The sequence below is a fragment of the Anolis sagrei genome, chromosome 2 (assembly GCF_037176765.1).
Source record: "Anolis sagrei isolate rAnoSag1 chromosome 2, rAnoSag1.mat, whole genome shotgun sequence".
NCBI lineage: Eukaryota > Metazoa > Chordata > Lepidosauria > Squamata > Dactyloidae > Anolis > Anolis sagrei.
This window is the reverse complement of record NC_090022.1, coordinates 264,479,636-264,502,069: the sequence shown is the minus strand read 5'-3', so window position 1 is coordinate 264,502,069 and position 22,434 is coordinate 264,479,636. Positions and strand designations below refer to the sequence as shown.

Below are 22,434 nucleotides of genomic sequence, written 5' to 3'. Positions count from 1 at the left end.
TGCCAGGTGACCAGGGGATGACATAGTTTTTAAGAACTGGTTAGGATGGAAGGTTTAATTCTCCTGTACTCATGTGATCTTTTTTAGTTCTGGATAAAATAGGTAAGGGATAACACCCCTGTGGTATTTTCTTTGCTGTCTATTCAGAAGATTTCACCTCAGTTTCTGTCCCTGTGATAATTGGATTTTTTAAAACAAGGATTGGTGAGAAAGCTTCAGTTGCAACACCCTTTCTTCTGTGATGAATTTCCTTTTTGGGGGGGGGGGGTAGATTTCTCTCACTTCCTGTTGTCTCACCCCATTCTCTTTTTTTTTTTTTTTTTTTAGTGAAAATATTCTGGCTTTATTTTATAGTGGGACTGCCTGTATTTATATCTTAACGTTTCTAATGTGATCTCAGTCACCATCTACAGTGTCATATAATACAGTTTCAAATTCCATAATATGGTCAGTGTAGACTCAGATAATGCAGTTAAGCTGCATTATATGAGTTTATACCAGTGGTTCCCAACCTTTTTTTTTTTGACCAGGGATCACTTGACCAGGGACCACTCTCCAACATTAGTACCAAAAGTGTTACGCTCCAGTTTTTGGTCAACTTTAGATTCCATTTGGTTATTTGGGGTGCTGATTCAGAAAACTGCATTGGGTAGACCACACCAGCTTTAGTTTCTGATACAGAACATACACCATCCAGTAGTCACCATCTGCTCAACCACAGAAAACCAATTTAATAACCCTGGAACTATAAGAGGGTTTTGTGAGACCAGTTACTCACAATGCAACGGTGTAGTAATGGTGACTCCGCGGACCATATTTTAGTTCTTGTGGACCACTGGTGGTCCATACACCACAGGTGGTCTACACTGCATGGTAGTGCATATAAGGTGGTGCATTATATGGTCTACACTGACCATATAATGCAGTTTCAAATTGCATTATATTGCAATATAGAATGGGCCTCACAGAGGCTAATACTAAAATCAACAACTTTAAAAATTTTTTTTAAAAATAAGCAATAAAAATAACAAGAGTAAAATCATATTAAACGATTTAACAAATTAAAACTACCTGAAACAAGAAGAAACAATTAAATCCATGTCCATGTATATTTTGGAAGAGCTCTATTAGGCTGCAAAGTGTTTAATTAAAAACATGATTTAACTTGGCACTGGAACAAAACCAATGCCAATGCCAACGAAGCCTCTATGGGGAAGGTACAGGCACCACAACAAAGATGGTCTTCACTTGTGTTCTCCCATAATTTATTGCTCTTATTGGTGCCCCATCTGTCCAATCTCAGTCTTTATGCACATAGAAAGAGAGGTGCTCCTTTAAGTACTGGGGGTCCAAGGTTGTTTATGGTTTTGAATGACATCTTTCTAATAAACAGGGATATTTTTCCTTAGTCTCCAGCATTAAGTTGTGGGAACGAGAAGAAAGAAGACTGGAGCATGTGACATGGATAGGAAGGGAAGAGGCAACTAATCTGTGGTTCAAACCATGAGCAAAAGGAAGCTGTTTCCTCACAGATACTGTTTGTATTGCTCTTGGAAGTCACATTTCATGCACACTTTGAGAGCTAGGACTGGTAAAAACCAGAAAAAAGTGGATGTTGTTAGAAGAACATTGCATGACTGCCCTTTGCCACATGCTCCAGATGCCTCACAGGAAGGAAACTAGTCACTGAGAGACAACAGGATGTTGAATTTGATGAATAATCAGTTTGACCCAAAAAAAATTAGTTCCCAAGTATTTTGAGAGTAAAGTGTGCCTCTGTTATGGGGAACATATTTTTGCAGCCTCCACGGCACGCATACGCAGATAACTTTTCATTGGTTACAGTCAATATAAACTGTTGTGAGACTCAGAAATCAGGAATTCTGGGAATGTGAAGTGTTTTCCAGAAGCAACTTTTCAGGAATATAGGTAAAATGCGAGCAATTCCTGAAACATCAGGAATTTATGTGGACAACCGCTTTAGTTTGCAACAACGCTCTGAATCCAAAATTGGTCTACCATCTACTCTTCCCCATGCTTAATAAGAAATAAACACTCTCATCACCAGATCATCCAGAGAGATCTTTCAGAAATACTTCACATGTTGCCATCAGACCAATTAACGTAATTGGTTCAAAGACCAGCTAGTACATGCCCTTTTTTTCAATGTTTACTTAGGCATAAGGTTAACAAAGCACAAAAGCAAACAAATTCTTGTGTAATACGAAAAGCATTTACAAACTAAACACATGTTTGCTGTGATGTGACTGAGCCAGGCAAGAATGTTACCTTTGGGTTTTAAACTTTTGGCTTCCAGCAGACTGCTGTAGTAGGTTTCAGCACACTCTGGAACAGTTCGTAAATTGAAGTTTGGCGATTGTAAAATGGTGATGATCTGTGCAGGGTTTCCTTCTTCTAAACACTGGTTTATTTCTGTTGTCCCAACAGCCACTGAAAAGAGAGTTCAAGTTAAGCACTAATAATTCTATGTTACTAATGCCATATTACAGATGTTACTCTCATTACAACGGTTTGCTATCCAAATTCATTAGAGGGAAATGCAAACATTAAGATGAATGAAAATCCCTCCCATATAGACATACAGTCAAGACCCTTACTTTACATTAGAATACACCCAGATTACAATAGAAACAATATAATTCAATGTATGGATTTCAGAAGTTATTTGAATTTAGGTTTAAATGCTTGTTAATAAAACTTCAAAATATGGTAAAAGGTAAAGGTTTCGCCAGACATTCAGTCTGGTTATGTCCCACTCTGGAGGGGGGGGGGGGGGGTGCTCATCTCCATTTCTAAGTTGAAGAACCGGTGTTGTCTGTAGACACCTCCAAGGTCATGTGGCTGGCATGACTGCAGAGCGCCGTTACCTTCCAGCAGAAGTGGTACCTATTGATCTACTCACATTTGCATGTTTTCCAACTATGTTGGCAGAAGCTGGGGCTGACAGCAGGAGCTCAGCCTGTTCCCTGGATTTGAATCATCAACCTTTCATCAGCAAGTTCAGCAGCTCAGTGGTTTAACCTGCTGCACCACCTGGATGAATCTGAGTGAATGAATCTCCTGACAATGCAGGAGATTGGGTTGTTGTAGGTTTTTCGGGTTGTGGGTCATGTTCTAGAAGCATTTTCTCCTGACATTTCGCCTGCATCTGTGGCAAGCATCCTCAGAGGTTGTTAGGTTGCACTCAGAATTCACTCAGAATGAATGCAGGAGATTCATTCACTCAGATTCATCCAGGGTTAATTAATGATAGCTAAATTCACTATGACATTAATTCCTATCACATATAATACTGAAATTTCCTCAGAAAGAAATCATATTCTGAAATAATTTAGACTGTCAGACACACCTAAAGAACTCGGGTACAATTGTGTGAGTCAAGAGAAAATTAGTGGAAATTTTTCATTTAAATGAGAGACAAGCTTATCTGTTTTGCTGGCATCAAAGGAAGAAGAAAGCTAGAATTCAACAACTCAAAGAAATATCTGTCACAATGAGAATTAAAAGGAAAAAAGGGGAGATTGCAGATGCAGTCATAATGAAGTGGGTTTATATACATGAAATTTAATGCTGAAATAAAACCACTCAAAAATGCTTCCATACTTAATATTGTATCTCCTCCCTTTCTCCTTTTTACATTGTAACACTTCTTTGAAAACAGCATGAAACTGATTTTTTTGAGGTGTTTTAAAGTATATCTGCTCAGTTTGCTTGTAGGTGGAATAAAGTTCCTATGTAATTCCCTAATTCATGATATAGGTAAAGCCAAAGGTTTCCCCTGACATTAAGTCTAGTCGTGTTCGACTCTGGGGGGTGGTGCTCATCTCCATTTCTCAGCCAAAAAGCCAGCATTGTCTGTAGAAGCCTCCAAGGTCATGTGGCCAGCATGACTGCATGGAGCACTGTTACTTTCCTACAGAAGAGAGTTCCAAATGATCTACTCATATTTGCATGTTTTCAAACTGCTAGGTTGGCAGAAGCTGGGGCTAACAGCAAGAGCTCACCCCACTCCCTGGATTTGAACCGCCAACCTTTTGGTCAGCAACCGGGGGCCTAATTCATGACATTAAGAGGTGATTAACGTTAGAAGATCACAATGCAAATAAGTAATTGTCTAAGTACATGGGAAGTGCCTTTTCATGTGTGGAAGAATCAAGATCCGCCAGAAAGAGTCAGAGCAGACAATGAAGAAGGCTTTAAAGAAATATTGCTCTTTAAGATCAATACACATTCTGAATGTCCCATGTGTATGACTTTTTAAATCCCCCATTTTAATCCCCTAACCTCACATTAATCTTCCAAATTTCCTCAGTTTGTTTGAATGACACAGTCTCACATTTTATAAATGAAGAACTGAATTCCAGTATTGCCACAAAACTCTTTAAATACAAAGTACAATTAGCTTTAAAAAAAAAGAGAGAGCAGGAAATGCTTCATGGAAGGCATCACCTCTCATGTTGTGTACATGCATACTTCTTTTGTCCCAGTATCCTCTTTCAATCTGGCAGAATGTTTAGCTAGAAACCAAATTCATTAGCTTCAATACAATGTTCCCTAAATGTTGGTGTCTGATCTAAGGTGACACCAAGATATTTAGGATAGGAACAACCCTCAAAAAGAGCTTGGACTGCTGTTCCTAGACGCAGAAAAAGCTTTTGACCGGGTCAATTGGGACTTTATGTTACAACTGGCAAGAGAGAAGGACATGGGCTTCCAGTTCATCAACACACTAAAAACGATCTACTCAAAGCAGAGTGCCAGGATAAGGATTAATGGCCAACAAACAGAGAAGATCACAGTAGAAAAAGGCACCAGACAGGGATGCCCCCTGTCACCGTTGTTATTCATTATGACCCTGGAGATCTTACTAGATGATATCAGGAGGGACAAAGACCTTAGAGGAACTAAGGTCAGGAAGGATGAGTTCAAGATAAAAGCCTATGCCGATGACATAGTGTGCATCATAGAAAATCCAATCGAAACAACTCAAAAATGGATGGATAAGATAGAAACGTACGGGAAGGTCTCGGGGCTCAAAGTCAATAGGACAAAGACAAAAATTCTAACTAAAAACATGGATAACGCTAAGAAGACGAGATTAGAGAACACCACAAAGCTAAGTGTGACCAACAAGATAAGATACCTGGGGATCTATTTAACATCTAGTAACTCACAACTGATTAAGAACAACTTTGAGCCAACATGGAGAGAAATGTGTAAAAAGATGGAAGGCTGGAGGCAGTTAAATCTAAGCCTCTTGGGCAGAATTGCCCTCATAAAGATGAATCTCCTCCCCAGAATGATGTTCCTATTTCAGACGATACCTGTGATTAGAACTAACCATCTCTTCACTCGATGGAAAAAAGATATGATGAAATTCGTCTGGTGCGGCAGCAAGGCAAGAATTAAATATAAAATAATGATAGATGCTCGGGAAAGAGGGGGCTTTCGCCTACCCAGTCTCCAATCTTACTATGAGGCCTGCGTTCTATCCTGGGTTAAGGAATGGTCAACCTTAAAAAAGAAGAAGCTCCTAAATCTTGAAGGCTTCGATATTAGAAGAGGCTGGCACGGGTACTTGTGGCACGGCAAGGCCAAAATTGAAAATTTTTTTACAAATCATTTCATAAGAGCTGCCCTGCTGAAAGTGTGGGAGAAACACAAGGGGAAACTATACAGCAAAACCCCTCTCTGGCTGTCCCCCATAGAAGCTACACAGAAAAGGGAAATACCAAGCGAAAGATGGCACACCTATAAAACTCTTCTGGAAAGAAAAGACAGCCAATGGAAACTGAAACCCCTGGACTCCTTGAGAGAAACGGACGAGAAGCTCTCCTGGTTCCACTATATGCAAATTACTGACTGCTTCAAGGAAGACAAAAAGAAAGACTTCTCCTCACAAGAGTCATTGTGGGACAAAATAATGGAAAAGGATAAAAAAGTGGTCAGAGCCTTATACGGGAAGCTCCTGGAGTGGGAAACTGAATTGGAAGTCGTAAAGGAGAACATGACCAGCTGGGCAGCCGATTTCGGGCACTCTATTCTCCTCAGCGAGTGGGAGGCAATATGGAAGGGAAAATTGAAATTTGCAAAATCCGCCAACATACTAGAAAACTGGCAAAAAGTCTTTCACCGGTGGTACCTAACCCCTCAGAAGATGGCAAAATTCCACAAAGGAACGAACAGTGACTGCTGGAAGTGTGGGGAGGAGCTGGGTACCCACTACCATGCATGGTGGCAGTGTAAAAAAAGTCAGGAGCTTCTGGCGGGAGGTGCATAGGGAAGTGCAGAAGATCTTGCAGATAAAAATGGAGCTTAAAGCAGATTATTTTCTTCTACATCTATTAGACTTTCAGTTAGATCCTAACAAAGACATGTTGTTGTTTCATTTCTCAGCAGCCGCCAGAATTGTGCTCGCTAGCAAGTGGAAGAGCAAGGAGATACCAAAAATTGACACCTGGCTATTAAAAATCAGAGATCTAATGGAGATGGACACTTTAGCGACTATGACTTATGAAATTAGCGAGAGACGCAGGATTGACTGGCAACCATTCAGGCACTATTTGAAAGAAAAGAAGAGTATAACTTTAGGAGACTAGGGAAGCTGCGCAGATGATTTAGAGACTTTATATTCTCTTGTTACTAGTATAACTCTGCTGAATCTTTGAGGAAGTCCACCTGTTTATTGTTATTTGTCGATAGAATGACGCCCCTGTAATTGTGTGTGTAGGTGCTACGTAGCACCATTTCCTTGGTCACCTTTTTTTTTCTCACTCCCCCCCCGCCCCACTAACCTCTCCCCCCCCCCACCCACCCACCCCTTCCTCCCTCCTACCCACCCTAACCCCTTGGCTGAATGTGGAATGTGTAATGTTTAATGTTCAATGTTCAGTGCCTAGCTGACTACAATTGAATAACTGTGCAATTGTATAATTGTATAATTGTATAATAGTATGTCTTAATTATGTGTCTCAAAAACAAAAAATTCTGAATAAATATTATTAAAAAAAAAAGGATAGGAACAGTGTTTGAACTCTTGGTCTTCCCAGGAAACTTTCCATTTCCTGTTGGCTTCACGATTACATAGGTGGATTTGGATTTGTGTCTTGGCAGGGATAGGCTTCAGGTGGTTATCTTTGTAGTAGCTGGAGAGATCTTTCAGGGCATTAATAAATTGATTTTCAACTGTTTCAAAGTCTTTTGCTTGTGATGTTAGGTCAAAGTCATCAGCATATAGAAAGCTCTTTGTGAATAGTGCCTGTGGCTGATCATTAGTAAAGATGTTAAACAACGTCAGTGTATGAACGCTGCCTTGAGGTAAACCATTATTTTGCCTCCTCCATCTACTTTTCCTGGCTTGAAGCTCCACATAGAAGCTACAGTTTTCTAGGAGGGTCTGGACAGTTTTTGTAAAATCATAGTCCTGGGTAATATGGTTGATTTTCTGCAGCATTTTTATATGTTACACTGTGTCATAGGCTGCCGTAAGGTCCACAAAAACTGTTCCTGTAATGCAACCTTTCTCATATCCTTCCTTGATATATTCATAAGATAAGTAAACAAGTCATTTAATAAGGCTATTTTGAAACATTTGACAGTTAAAGTAAATATAGACTCTATAGTTCAGACAGTGTCTCGTTAGGTTTGTATTTGGCTTGAGGTAATAAGCAAAGTTCCAAAGATATGGATAAAGACTGTTTCAAAGTTCACGTCTTCTCTTCCAGGAAGAGAACAGCAGGTCAAGCTGCCGTCTTTGATTATTAAGGCATGGGGTTCAATACAGACAAAAGATTAAAAAACCTCTACAATGCATAAGAATTATGGAGTTGGCTATTCCACACTGACACAACCTGTTTCATTATCTTGTTTATTTTGTTTGGTTCCAGGTTGATGTTTTTAATTTGCCAAGTATCTCATAATCCTTATTGTATGCATCTTCAGAAAATGTAAGAGGTTGGTCAATCTCTTTCCAATTTTAATAATGATGGCTTAAATCCTGTTGGTAAGCCCCAGCTATAGAAGACCCATTCAATCAATCATTTTATACCCTTCTGAAAACTCCTGTATGGCACTAGAAGCATACTACTGGTTGGGAAGTGGAACTGGGTGTCATACCATATCAAACTAATTTAGAATAGCAGCATGGGCCGAAGTATTAGCTCTAAGTACAGCTAATTATTTGCCTATTTTATGTAGACATCTTAAAATACGCATGTACACAGTTTTCAGTTTGGAGAACAGAGCCCCAATGTATTGCTCATCTCAATTTAAGCAACATTATTTCTTTCCCCTTCTGAGATAGTTTGTGTACAGTACTTCTCTTTAGCTTATATACACTATAAAAGTATTGGTGGGTTAGTCATTGTACACTGAATTTAAAGAATTGAAACATTTGAATTATTTTCTGAAATCCTCTTTTGCCAGAGACTGTTGGGAGTGTTAAATGGCATTAACACTAAGGCCAAATCAGCAGAAAGAAAGGATGAAGGGGTCTGAGTTCCCATTTAGCAAAAGAGGTGCTTGAATTGAAATAGCTGAGTTTTTCTCTTTATTAGTATTTTTTCTACTTGGTAAAAGAAAATGCTTGTGGTAAAGGACTTGAAGGAAGTAAATTGCAGAGAGGAAGATTCATTTCTCATTTACATCGTAAAGTTAAAGGTTTCCCCTGACATTAAGTCCAGTCGTGTCCAAGTCTGGAGGGTTGGTGCTCATCTCAATTTCTAACCGAAGAGCTGGTGCTGTCCGTAGACACCTCCAGGGCCAAAGCAGTATCTATTGAACTACTCACATTTGCATGTTTTTGAACTGCTGCGTTGGCAGAAGCTGGGGCTAACAGCAGGAGCTACCCCCGCTTCCTGGTTTCGAACCGCAAGTTCAGCAGCTCAGCGGTTTAACCCACTGCGCCACCAGGCAGCCCATTTACATACTGTCCCTTAAAGTAGACACAATCCTACACATTTCTGAACTATCATAACTATATACATTCTACTACAGATGTCATTGTTGCTTTGTAGTGTGTGTTTCAGTCATTTATGACATGGCAACCCTAAAGTGAACCTATCTTGACAAGATTAGTTTAAAGAGAAGTTGTCTTTGCCTTCCTGTGAGGATGAGAGAGTACGGCTTGCCCAGGGTCACCCAGTGTGTTTCCTTGGCTGAGCAGGCATTCAAATCCTGATTTCCAGGATTGCAACCTAAAGCTCTCTATAATGTTATTGTATAGTGTTAATAGATGTTATTTGACACAACACACACTATATCTACTTGGAGAGTTTCTTCCAACTTGTTTAAAACACAGTATTTTGCAAGTGCTCTTATTTTTTTGTCCTGTTTAAAATCCTTTGTGTGAACAACTGTGACTCTTTGCTAACAACTCCTGCAAACAAACAAAAAAGCTGCTACATTTACTATTTCAAAACTATTAGTCATACAGCTTGAAAAATCTCTGCTGCATCTGCACATTGGCAAATCCTTACTTTTCTCCTCAAAGTATTCTGGTTTAGTTGTCAAAAGAGGAACTAAAAGACTAAGAGAGAGAAACTGATTTGCTTCCCAGAAAATAATTTTATGAAAGAATATCTCTCCATGTTTACTGCTCTTCCCATTACTTTGTAATTAACATCACCAGGAACAGGAAACATGGGCTATAATAACTTGGAAATCCTGACTTCTACGTCTAGTGGCTTATGTAGTCTATTTAATCTGTTGCTACAACTTATCTTTATCTGAATGACCTCAAGCAATGAAGCAACCCTCCTTACCAATGAAAGGTATAATCTTCCAGCAATTTATTCCAAAGTAGTTTTACTGAGGTCACGGACATCAACACCAAAGGTAAAGGGCAATTGAAGGAATGATGCACAGATTTTTAACCTAAAGCAAACATTTCCAACTTTAAATAAGTATCTGTCAAATTCTTCGGCACAAATAACTCACAGGCTTTTTAAAATAAGAATTGGCAAACCTGTTGTTGGAGCATTTCCCATCCGCTCTAGGCACATAAGCCAATGATGAAGAGAGGTGGGAATTGCTTTTTAGTAACTTCTAGACCGGGGGTTCTCAAACTTTTTAAACAGAGGGCCAGGCCACAGTCTCTCAAACTGTTGGAGGGCCAGATTATAATTTGAAAAAAAAAACCATGAATCAATTCCTATGCACATTTCACATATCTTATTTGTAGTGCAAAAAACACTTAAAAACAATGCAATAAGTAAACGAAGAACAATTTTAACAAATAAAACTTATTAGTATTTCAATGGGAAGTGTGGGCCTGTTTTTGATTGATGAGATAGGATTATTGTTGTTGTGTGCTTTCAAGTCATTTCAGGCTTAAGCTGACCCTGAGTGAGGGCCGGGTAAATGACCTTGGAGGACCTTATCTGGCCCCCAGGCCTTAGTTTGAGGATCCCTGTTCTAGAGGGCCACATGTTGCCACTACTGTTTCAAAGAATTGATATCCACCAGTAAAACATCTGCTTTGGGGACTGTTGCAGGGTCATTAAAATGAACCAATATGCTGGTCACTGAGGACAAATTAGCACGAGGCATTCTGAAACAACTTGAGATGCAGAACTTCTACTGCTGGATGATGTAATACCACACTAAGACAATCAGTCCATGCAATCAAACTACTTGTCTTGTGAAATTCAATTTCAGGCACTTTGTCAAAACTAGAAGTGAATTCTCTCTGTAGAACACAGTTAAATGTATGGATTCAGATGAGTGCTTACACTTTGATGCGTCTTCCAAGTTTCTATTAGCATCTTCAATTCCCTTCTGTATCTCATCTAGCCAAAGAAGTGATGAATCATCGTGACATTCCTGCATATGAAGGCAGAAAACCACAGTTAAATTAAAAAAATAGTCAAGTCAAAGCATCCATAGCTACCAAACAATCCTCAAAAGTTGGGACTATAGGCTAATTTATGCTCAGTCTCAGGACGATTTATCTTGAACTCTTCTGAATAATTATGTACTATCTAATTTTGGAGTCATAGTCCAAAATTAACCCTTTCAAGCTTTGTTAGGTTTGTCTGACAAGAATTATAGAATCATAAGAGTTGGGAAAGACCACATGGGCCATGCAGTCCAACCCCCTGCCATGCAGGAAAAGCACCATCAAAGTACCCCTGACAGATGGCCATCCAGTGTAAGGTGTTATGATTCTGCCACTGAAACCAGGAACTAATTTCTAGTACTGTTACTACATATGTACAAAATATTTGCTATATTTTATCCAAGTGCAAAGATATTTAGAATGTATTTCTTATTGAATGTATAAGATAAGGCATACACAGGAAGCTGAGTCAGTGACCATAAATGAAAGCTAGTTAGCAATTTCAACATCAGTGAAAAGGAAGTGTGCATACAGATAGAGCCATGAGCCAACTAAACCACTATGAACTTTGAGACACACACACACACACACACACAAAGATTTTATAGTAAAATAATATTAGAAAATAAGGACATCATGTTAAAGCCAAATCATTTTTCTCCTTTACATAAAGTTTTACTAGAATTTGAGGGAAAAAATGAAAAGGGGGGTAAAACCTGCGATGTTTACAAATCTAAAGCATTTCCTAAGCCAAGCAAGTGATGGTGAAAGCCCATTTGCTAAACTTATGACTCCGAAAATAAGTATTACAAGGGAAATGGAAACACATGAGTCTTAACTAATAAGAGTATTATATGAAGCAGCCATCCTGAATACTTCTCATGTGGAAGATGGAACATGCTTGTTTTCTCTGCTCAATAAGTAGGACATAGACCATCCAAAGTATAAGAAAAAAAATCAAATAGCATTAGCAAGAACTTCATAATGGTAAAAAAAAAAAGTTCCGTCTTGGAACACGATGCCTCAAAAAGTGTGGTGCTCTCCTTCATTAAACAGCTGTTGGATGGACATTCATCAGGAATGTTTTCGCTGTGAATTTCTTGCATTGATGGGGATTAAACCTGATGACTCATGAGGATCTATTCCAGCTCTACAATTCTTTGATTATAGGATGCATTGATATGTTTGAAAAAATGTTTGACAATTAACGTTCCTAAGTCAAGCAGAATCTTAATTAGATTTTTCCATGAACTTTTTCATCTTTCTTCCACTCACTGAGTGACACTGTGAGGCAGAATCTTCCAGATCATTTACAAAGAAGAATATATGTCTGTACATGTATGATATGAATGAAATACATTTGAGTAATCTAATCTGGCAATAGGTTGCAACATATTTCTTCAATGAGCTTTTCCACTTTCCAATGGATACAACTTTCATTGTGTATTATCCGAAATCAGCCTCCTTCAACCTGACGCCCTCCAAATGTGCTGGACTCCAGCACCTAACAAATCACAAGCATGCAAATTATGACATATTTCTTATGAATGAGTATTTTTCCACTCTAAGTTATAAAAATGAATGAAAGGTTGTGCTAATTCCTTTAATCACAGTGAGGGCTTTCTCTTTTTAAAACATTAAGGATCAAGCATGGTCCGTGGAAATAAGAGAGAGGGCCCCCTGGCTCTGGAACTTTCTCCCCAGGGAGATTAAATTAGCCCCCACCCTGTCCATCTTCCAGAAAGACTTGAAGACTTGGATGTTCCAATGTGCCTTCGCATAATGGTTTAGCTACTGATTAAGTCTGCCTAGCCCTAATCTTTTTGTTAGATTCCCAGCCCCAGCCCTACAGTTTGTGTTTGCACATGCCCTTGTCCTGCCCTATTAGTCTCAAATCTGCACATCGGTTTATGTTTCATGATGTCTTACTTTTTATTGGTTTTATTGTTTTAATATATTTTACTGTTATATGTTTTAATTGTGTTACCTTCTAATCTATTTTTATATTGGGCTTGGTCCCAATGTAAGCTGCCCCGAGTCCCTTCAGGAAGATGGAAGCAGGATAGAAGAATAAAGTTGTGGGGGTGGTGGCTGTTGCTGTTGTTATTATTATCATCATTATTATTATGGTCTTTTTTCCTAAACTGAACACCACATTTATTACATATATAATACTGAAATCAATTTTGTATAGCTTAAGTCCTAACTTCTCTGAAGGTCTGGAGATGGAACACACCATCCATTTCTCTGCTTGTGGCAGTTTATGAGTTAATCTCCTCCAAGAGAAGGGAAGTTTCCCTCTGTGTTGGTTTGAGGCTCTAAGCAGCCACTCCTGTTCTGCGTCACACAATCTTTTCGGAGTGAGAGGAAGAACAAAACAGCTCATCCCTGCTCCCAATGCAAACCCGTACTTACAGGATGGATTCAGCGGGCATTTCTAATGCTCCTAACACCTCTTCAGCAGAATGAGGACTAACCTTAAAAGCTTAATTAAAATTGAGAGTCTCCAATTGCCACAATGAAAAGTTTGGTTTTCCTGACAACTTGGTTGCTCTTTATGTCTTCTTCTCTATGCCAGAAAGGTAAGACATTTGTTTTGTGCCTGAGTACTTTCTTGCTTTAATTTTGGAAGTGATTAACCAAGTTAAAGATACCAGAAAGACAAAGACTGACAGTTAAAAAAAATCTCAAATGAGATAAGTTTCCTTTTTCAGATACTATCACTTGAGAAAAATAGTATTTAATAGTGATCAGCAACACCAAGCTGGCAAACATTCTTGCACTAGCATTTAGTGATATTCACCTTTACACATAGAACAGCAAAGAATCCCTGAACTTAACAACTATTGGGGAAAAAAGAAAATCAAAACAGTTACAAACTTTTGGTCATAAAAATCTTTAGAAATTAGTGAAATAAGTATTAGGGTTTGTTGTTTTTTTTGGCATAACATTCCTGCAGCTAATTCCACTCTGACAACTGTTTATATTTGCTAACTTTAAGAAAAAAAATCTCCCCTTCCTGATACTGTGCAAGCATTAATACAAGTCAAACAGAAAGCTCGATAAACAGCAATGAAAAGTAATTCAGTACAAAATATATGAGACGGAAGAGATGAAATAAAACACTTGATTAACTACTTTATTTGGTATGTTCACAAGAAGTACATTCTAATAATGCTGTTGTGTTAAACAATACATTATTCAAAGGCAACTACAGCCACAGGCTCCTTCCTCAAGATCTCTCTTTTTCTTTTTTTCATGTTTTTTTTACTTACTTTTATTATACATTTATCAAACAACATGTATAAGCATACATTCTTCCCTCTTTTTACAACATCTTAGATAGAAGAATTTGTCATATTATATACAATCTAACAGTAAAAATAATAAAATACATCTTTTTTATCTTTCTTTCTTAACGGAACAATATTTCTTATCGTTCCGTTACAACTTATACTATGTATATCTCTACCACACACCTTTTATCTACTTATACATGTTTTATTTCTTTATAATTAGTATTATACCATTTCCCCCCTCTTCCCTTTACCCTTAGTTTGTGCCCCCTTCACCAGGACCAACCTACTCATGGCTATTTCTCAATTCCAAAATGTCATTGTTTCTGTTGCTGGCTTGTGCCCCTTTCCCTCATTAAAAATATACTCAATAAATTTTTCCCATATTTTCCAGAAATCTGTTTGTTTCCATATTCCCCTTTTAATTTTAATATTGCAGGTAAGCAAGATCTCTCTTTTTCTATTTGGAATTGGCATTACTTCTTTCCTCAGTAGTTACTGAAAATTTAGGAATCAACACTGCCGAGCTGTTGTGTGTCAGCATTTTCTCTGTTGTCCTAGAATTTTTGAAGAACTAATTTGGGGAGATCTACCCAAGTTTTAAATACAAATTGCTATACAAACTGATCAGTTTTGACTGGCACGGTGCTTCATATATACCTGGGAGGCAAGTAGTCACATTCTTGACTAGGGCCCACCTTTCTCATTGTTTATCCTGTTTTTCCTAATTGCACTGCCCTTACTTGTTTGGAACCGTGGCTCTTTCTTGTTTAGACACCCATATTTTGTCTTTTATTTTCTTCAGAGTTATTTCATTTCTGCATTAAGTGCAAGTTTGCTACACAGAAGGGGAAAACATGAACGAACAAACTAGCACAAGAACCAAACAATTGAACAATTCCTGGAATTGTCTTTTATTTGCTCTACTTAAATCTTATTTAGTTCCTACAGAGCGCATCTGCTGTAATTTCTGCCTTAGAAGGTGGCTTTAAGGGGCAGAATTAATGCTGCATTTTGAAGGAACACAGTAGTAATTAAAGGATAAAGGTCTGTAAAGCCCAATGTAGGTCATTTAAATAACTTATTCAAAAACCTCACAAACTGCAAAGGGAAAAATATTATTCTCTGATGAATTGTTCCACACCTCATTATGAATAGCTCTTTATTTTGTCAGCTGTCTACAAACATATCTTTGAATTGGCTGTCAGACCTGGATCAGAGAAATCCGGGTTCAAATCCCAAATCAGCCATGAATCTCACTGGGAAACATCTTGCTCTCAACTTAACCCACCTTACAAGGAAAGCTTGAGAATAAAAATTGGAGGGTAATACATGCATATGTCACCATCAGCAATATCTGTTCATTGGGGAGGTGGATTTGCGATTATCTTCCTTTGACAATGAGAGTGACTTGCCAAAGTTCACCAGTAGAGTTTCTACAATCAAGTGGGTATGTGAAGCCTTGATTTCAGATTCATAATTCAATGCTTAAACTATACTGGCTCTCAAACCTGTCACTCTGCTTATTTATTTGACCTACTTATACCCCGGCTTTCTCTACTCCAGAAGGACTCAAGGCAGCTTACATATAGGCAATTATTCAATGCCTTAAAACATATATAAAACATTAAGCTTAAAATAAATTAAATTTAAACTAATATATATTAAGCATTTAAAAGCATTACATTCAATATGAAAATCATGCCATCCAGAAGTCGTAGTCCAAAGCTATTCCATGGTCATTGCATATATTCCAAATCTATTCTTGCACTGCACTATTTTCCAAAAGCCTGATCCCAAAGCCAAGTTTTTACTTTTCTTCTGAAGGCTAGGAGGGAAGAGGCTGATCTAATGTCATTGGGGAGGGAGTTCCATAGCCAAGGGGTCACCACTGAGAAGGCCCTGTCACTTGTCCTGTATATATTGTGATCTTAAAACTGTAATGTTTGAGAGCTGTTGCTCCTTTTCAAATTACTTTAAATGAATGTATTGCAACTATTATGTTTGAGAGCTGTTACTCCTTTTCACTTCACTCTTTGTGAACACACTGAATTACACTGAACCATATACTGAATATCATATACTTTATGCTCCTTGAGTATTTTTTCCTGTCACTTGTCCCCACCAATCACACTTGTGAGGAAGGCAGAACTGAGAGCAGGGCCTCCCCAGATGATCTTAAATTCTGAGATGGTTCATAGGGGAAGATACTTTCGGACAGGTAAACTGGGCTGGAACCTCTTACTGTAAAAACGCCATCGCAAGTATGATATTTAGAACATAACTGTTTTTGCCTGTAAGTTGACATTTCTGTAACCACATTTTTTTCCAACTTTCAGAAAGTAAATATGACAACCACACAGTGTACAATAATTCAGGCCCTAAGACTTTCCACAGCACTGTACAAGATGGATATGAGAACATACCTTATTCATGCATAGAAGGAGTGAAAAGGACAATTCAGATCAAGGACAATAAGTGCACCTCAGTGAACTCCAACATCTCAACTCTGAAAATAACCAATGTCACAAAGGAATACTTCACCAGCTCCCTGAGCACAAAGCTAATACCAGCTATATATATAGCTGTTGTTTTAATAGGAGTGCCATCAAATGCCATCACTCTATGGACGTTGTTTTTCAGAATAAGATCTGTTCGTACTGCCATATTCTACACAAACTTGGCTATTTCAGATTTCCTATTCTGTATCATGCTGCCATTCAGAATCACCTACCACCTCAATGGCAATAACTGGTTATTTGGAGAAGCCATGTGCCGGATCACGACTGCTATCTTCTACGGTAACATGTACTGCTCCACTCTACTTCTCACTTGCATCAGCCTTAGCCGTTACGTGGCCATCGTTCATCCATTTACTTACAGAAATCTGCCTAAGCAACTCTTATCCACATTCACCTGTGGGACAGTATGGACGATCGTTTTCTTATATATGTTACCTTTGATCACAACAAAACAAAGCTATACTCTGGAGCAACTAAATATCATTACCTGCCACGATGTGTCTAACAACTGTGAAACCTGGGCACATCTCCAACATTATTACTTCATTTTTCTAGCAGTAGGTGGATTCCTGATTCCTCTTTGTATTGTTATTTTTTGTTATGTTTCAATTATTCGGACACTCAAAGCTTACAATCTGAAGTGGTTCTGGTATATCAAAATCAGTCTCCTTATCCTTAGCATTTTTGCTGTGTGCTTCACTCCCAGCAATATCCTATTGATTGCTCATCATATGAATAACTACTATAATTCTAAAGACAGTTTGTATGGCTCTTATCTTATTGCTTTAAGTCTAAGTAGTCTGAACAGTTGTCTTGATCCATTCCTTTACTTCCTGATGTCCAAAATTAACAGCAAAAACAATGTAGCTTGTCTCACCACAATTAAAACAATCCGGAGAGGACAAACATGACACCATTCACCTTTCTGATATAAGACACAATTGTACATATGTAATTTATTAAGATACAGTATTTAAGGTTTATATTTTTGTAACAATAAAACTCTAATAATATGAAGTGTCTTGTATATGTACATTATTCTAAGGTTGAAAGCCTTAATTGTGTTGAGGGACGATTTTAACTGCGGAAGTGATAAGTTAGGGACTACAGGCTCAGCTACTTTATGAACTTATTTTGGTTCTAATACAATTCATGGTAACAGAAAGTCAAAGAAAAAAAAATTAAATATAGACTCCTTCTCTGATAATGAGTGAAATTTTCAATTACACAAGTTCATTCAGTATGTCAGAAAGGTAAATATTTACAGAAATTACAGTTATTCAAATTTAGCCACTACCTAATCAACCAGCAAATAACCCTTACACACCATATAGATCTTTGGTTGCTCTTTCACACTGTAGTCTGTTGTCGTGCTCTGTTAAGTCTGTTATGCACTTAAATATTTAGTATGGAGACCTGAACAGTGTGGCTGTTACTCCCTGTGCTCATTTTCCATAAACTGTGTTACTAAATGGAGACTACATAAATTGCTCTGAACAGTAGCAGCTAAAGAAAGTGAGCAATTTAGATTAATACAACGGTATGAAAAACAGTGCCATTGTGGTTTCACAATTACATGACAGGACAGTAATACAGGATACATACATTTTCCAGAATTGTGCAATAAATATATATCACACATTACACACTTTGTTAGTTGCTCCTTTATCATGTAGCATGATATCTATGATTATTTAGGATACAACTTTATGATTCTATAAAGCAAATCATTCCCAGCTGCAGTATCCACTATTCTTTTCTCTCTTTCTGGGCCACAGGCCCGTAGCCAGGATTTTGATTCGGGGGGAGCTGAGTTTGATTTGGGGGGGGGGTGAGTCTGAGTGAAAGAGGATCTACCCTAGCAAACCTTTTTGTATCGTTAACCCAATACCCCCATGCTTATGGGATATATTGGGCATGGTGATCAGATCATGATATGAATAAACATAAGAGTTTAAATAATGTACCAGTAAGGTCTTCTCGTGGACCACCATGAGAATTTCAGGGGGAGGCTGAAGCCCCTCAAGCCCCCCCCCCCCCCCCCGGCTGGGCCACATCCTTCAACATGTCATTTTGCTGCAGCACTGATGGCAGTTAAGAAATAATTCTTTTTTCACCATTGTGTTAGAATAGTGTCATCAAATAGTGTTTGTGGTTTTATTCTTGTTTAAATTACAAAGCGCAGATATGATGAATGAACTTATATAAAAATACATGAAAGGAATAATTAGGCTGTTTTCTTGACAAAATACAAACACCTGAAATAAGCAATACTAAGTGAGCTTAGCAAGTGCGGAAAAGTGTGGAAACATTCACACCTAGCTCCAACAGACAAGAATTCTTTCTCCCACCCTGGACATTCCACATAGACCTCACAACCTCTGAGTATGCCTGCCATAGATGCAGGAGAAGCGTCAGGAGAGAATTCTTCTAGAACATGGCCACACAGACTGAAAAACCTACAACAATCCAGTGTGGAAAAATGTTTTCCATCACTATGGAGATAACAGTGGTAAGTAGGGTTTTTACATATAAATATTCATGCAAGGACAAGACAAAAAAGGAAAATTACATGAAACTTTAAGAAACATCTACCTGGCATTTGTCTGCTTTTGCATTCCTCAGGACCTCTTGATAATGCCATGCATTTTCTTCCTTCACACCATGGAGTTTTGCTGTAGGAAGCAATAGCGCTTCCACTGTTCTTCTGGGATCTCCTACATCAATGGCCTCATTAATGTGACCAATTGCAACAATTCCTAATTAAGGAAGAATTATTTCAGAAGTAAACATATTATGACACACAGTTGAAGATGAATAATAATACACAGCTAAGCTCTTATGTAAATATTAAAAATCAATTTCTAAATTGAAGCATACATTTTTCTACTAGTCTTCCACTGATAAACAGAATTCTTCATTATATTTGAGAATCTCTGTGTCAGAATGACTTGCTTGGGAGTGCAAGAACATTTAGAAGAACCTGGCCTTAAAGTAGCAGGTAGCATCATGGAAGAAGAAGTGGGTAAAACACTCTGGAAAAATGTCAATTAGTTCTTTCTTGTTATCATCTCCAATTATTTACAGAACATGCTGTTCCCTATCGGAATTGTCCCATGAAAATTCCTTGGGAAAAGATGGGTTACACTGCATAGACATTTTAGCGTTCATGGCATTGGTGTTGTTATTGGCTAGTATAACAAGAGTAAGCTCCGTGTAGGTAAATAACAGAGAACAACATGCTTGCCAATAATTCTTTATGGCAATTAATCACTGGGCACTGATGGTATGTGGGTTGGTGAAGCCACATCAGGTTTTATCTGGAATGTTACATGAGTTTAGCAACCTGAATAATATCCTGAAAGTTTTGATTAAAACCCAGAGTGGCTCCATCATCACACTGACATGAAACTTACCACATCACTGCCAATTATTATGCTTGGAGAAATTCCATATGGAAGCTATGGTGTAATATTTGCATTTCTTCAGCTCTTTGTGAATAAATAAATTCTTGTGTGTTATTGTGCGAGTTATACTAATTGTGTTGTTTATTTTGATTATTGCTTGTTGTTTTTATCAATGTGTCGTTCGAAACTGGCCTCATGTAAGCTGCTCTGAGTCCCTTGGGGAGACGGTGGGAGGGTATAAATAAAGTTGTTGTTGTTGTTGTTGTTACTAAAGCCGGCCCTCTTAGCAGCATGCAAGATTTTGGATGAATTAAATATGATGCAGTAATGAAACAAACTAATGCCATTTAATAGAACACATGTTTGTTTGTTTTTCAGTCCTTCACAGCACTGAATGCATTTTGCACTTACTATCGTTTTCCTCTCGAACTTGAGTATTAACCATGTCAATACAGTTCTGGATATCATTCCAACTTAAATATTTTTGTCCTTGAGATGATGCTTCTAACTTAATAGACATCAGGGTGTCTGCATAACTGTAGAGAGATAATTATAACACATCTGTTATTATTATGTATCACAAGAGTATTTAGGAATTCAACAATAGACTTGTTTTCATAAGTGAAAAAGGAACAACACTCTAGGAAGATAAAAACATAATACACTGAAAGATTCATTCAGCTATAAACCAGTGGTTCTCAACCTGTGGGTCCCCAAGTGTTTTGGCCTACCACTCACAAGAAATCCCAGCCAGTTTACCAGCTGTTAGGATTTCTGGGAGTTGAAGGCCAAAAGGTTGAGAACCACTGCTATAAACCAATGGAAATAAGCTTTCCTTAAATTTCTACTAATTCCAATAGCAACAGGTGCTTCACAGAAACACGTCAAATATGGGTGTTTTTTTTTTTACCGTTGCAGGTTCTCATCTTCCAGGTTATTAAAGCCAATGGATGGGTTGCTGAGATGTGTATTTATTTCCACAATGTTCTTATTTTCCAGAGCTTGGTTTAATAACACCACCGCTGATAGCATTTCAACAGCAATAGACAGTTCATCATGAGCCAAGTAGTTCTGTAAGAATATATTCTCATTACAATAAAATTAAGCTTCCACCACCAAATCAAAATGAACCTTCAATTTACATATACATTAAGATCCCCCCTCTCTATATATATGTATAATTAACTCTTAAGTAAGGTTTAAAAAGGAATTATTAGTTTACCCATGACCCAAACTAATATATTTTCATTTTGATGCTATCAGCGACTCAGTTTTATTGATTTGGACCAACAATAACATTCGAACCTCAGGATGAGCCAGAATTCTTTAGAATACTGACTTATTGTGAAAGAAAAAGTATGCTGGTAATTGGATTGTTCTTTTAGTTGGAGAATCCAATTAAACCAGATTCTTATCACACCATTCTGTTATGACATCACAGTGGTGGTTTGGTTCTGCTTTTCTCTCAGCTTTATCTCACAGCTGTTGTGCTATCCAATCATTGGTAAAATATTTTTAATGCTGAAATTAATATGGTAATGACCTTATAGTTATTTAAAATACTGTATAAAATCTCCTTTAGGCTATGTGTACAAAGATACATGAAACGTAAGTGAACTTCATGTTTAGACTCCAAGATATTTCATTATAGATGTATGTGCAAGTATTTCAAAATCTGAAAAAAAAAATCCAAAATGTATGTAGGGATGTAGGTGTGTGTCTGTGTACATATATTTATATATGTATACACTTATACCTGTATTTACTCGAGTATAACACGCTATCAAATGTAATGCACACCTCAATTTTGAAGGTGTGAATTATACAAAAAGGGAAAATCGGGCTCCAATGGGGACACTCTAGCTTTGCCCCTTTCCCTCCTTCCCATCCTGAAATTGCATCTCAGCCTCCCCTCCCCTCCCTTTCACCCATGAAGATGAGGAGGCTCCACCTGAGAAGACCACCATGGAAGATGCCTGCCAGGGAGGAAGTCAAGGGATGCTCTCAATGTATGATAAGCTCTGTCCGCACCAGGGTTGCCTTGGGCTCAGGGAAGGAGGTACCCTACTGGTCTCAGGATGTGGTGAATATAGCCATCTTACCACAGCATTCTGTTGTTGAAGATTGAAGAGTTCGTTCTGGTACACAGGAGCAGCAGACGGGTAAACCTCACACAACTGGGCCTCGGGTTTCATCAGAGCAGCAACTGTCTTATTCGGGTCACAGTTACGAATTGCAATATTAATATTGTCAACTGCGATAAGCTCTAGAGGCCAGGGGAAAAATAACATCAGTAGTCCTTATTACAGCTGGCACATGTAATGCTATGCACTTGATATACTGAGCAATAA

General features: G+C 38.0%; 2 protein-coding genes across 3 annotated transcripts in view; one reads left to right on the top strand and one right to left on the bottom strand.

Moving 5' to 3' along the window:
• IQGAP2 (IQ motif containing GTPase activating protein 2) overlaps positions 1 to 22,434 on the bottom strand; it is a 181,941-nt gene that overhangs the window by 34,198 nt on the left and 125,309 nt on the right. For both annotated transcript variants that reach the window (XM_060761637.2, XM_060761638.2), the window contains 6 exons: positions 22,186 to 22,349; positions 20,994 to 21,154; positions 20,495 to 20,619; positions 19,272 to 19,435; positions 10,752 to 10,842; positions 2,290 to 2,451 (listed from right to left, as the gene is read on the bottom strand). In XM_060761637.2, the coding sequence (XP_060617620.2) occupies positions 2,290 to 2,451; positions 10,752 to 10,842; positions 19,272 to 19,435; positions 20,495 to 20,619; positions 20,994 to 21,154; positions 22,186 to 22,349 (867 nt within the window). The remainder of the gene's footprint in view (positions 1 to 2,289; positions 2,452 to 10,751; positions 10,843 to 19,271; positions 19,436 to 20,494; positions 20,620 to 20,993; positions 21,155 to 22,185; positions 22,350 to 22,434) is intronic.
• F2RL2 (coagulation factor II thrombin receptor like 2) lies at positions 13,187 to 17,693 on the top strand. Its single transcript, XM_060761640.2, has 2 exons — positions 13,187 to 13,440; positions 16,494 to 17,693. The coding sequence occupies exons 1-2, from the start codon at positions 13,377 to 13,379 to the stop codon at positions 17,585 to 17,587; spliced, it is 1,158 nt and encodes a 385-aa protein (XP_060617623.2). The 5' UTR covers positions 13,187 to 13,376; the 3' UTR covers positions 17,588 to 17,693.

Coding starts and splice junctions, on each gene's coding strand:
- F2RL2 (XM_060761640.2), top strand. CDS start 13,377: ATGAAAAGTTTGGTTTTCCTGACAACTTGGTTGCTCTTTATGTCTTCT. Junction 13,441..16,493: donor TTCTTCTCTATGCCAGAAAG/GTAAGACATTTG, acceptor TCCAACTTTCAG/AAAGTAAATATGACAACCAC.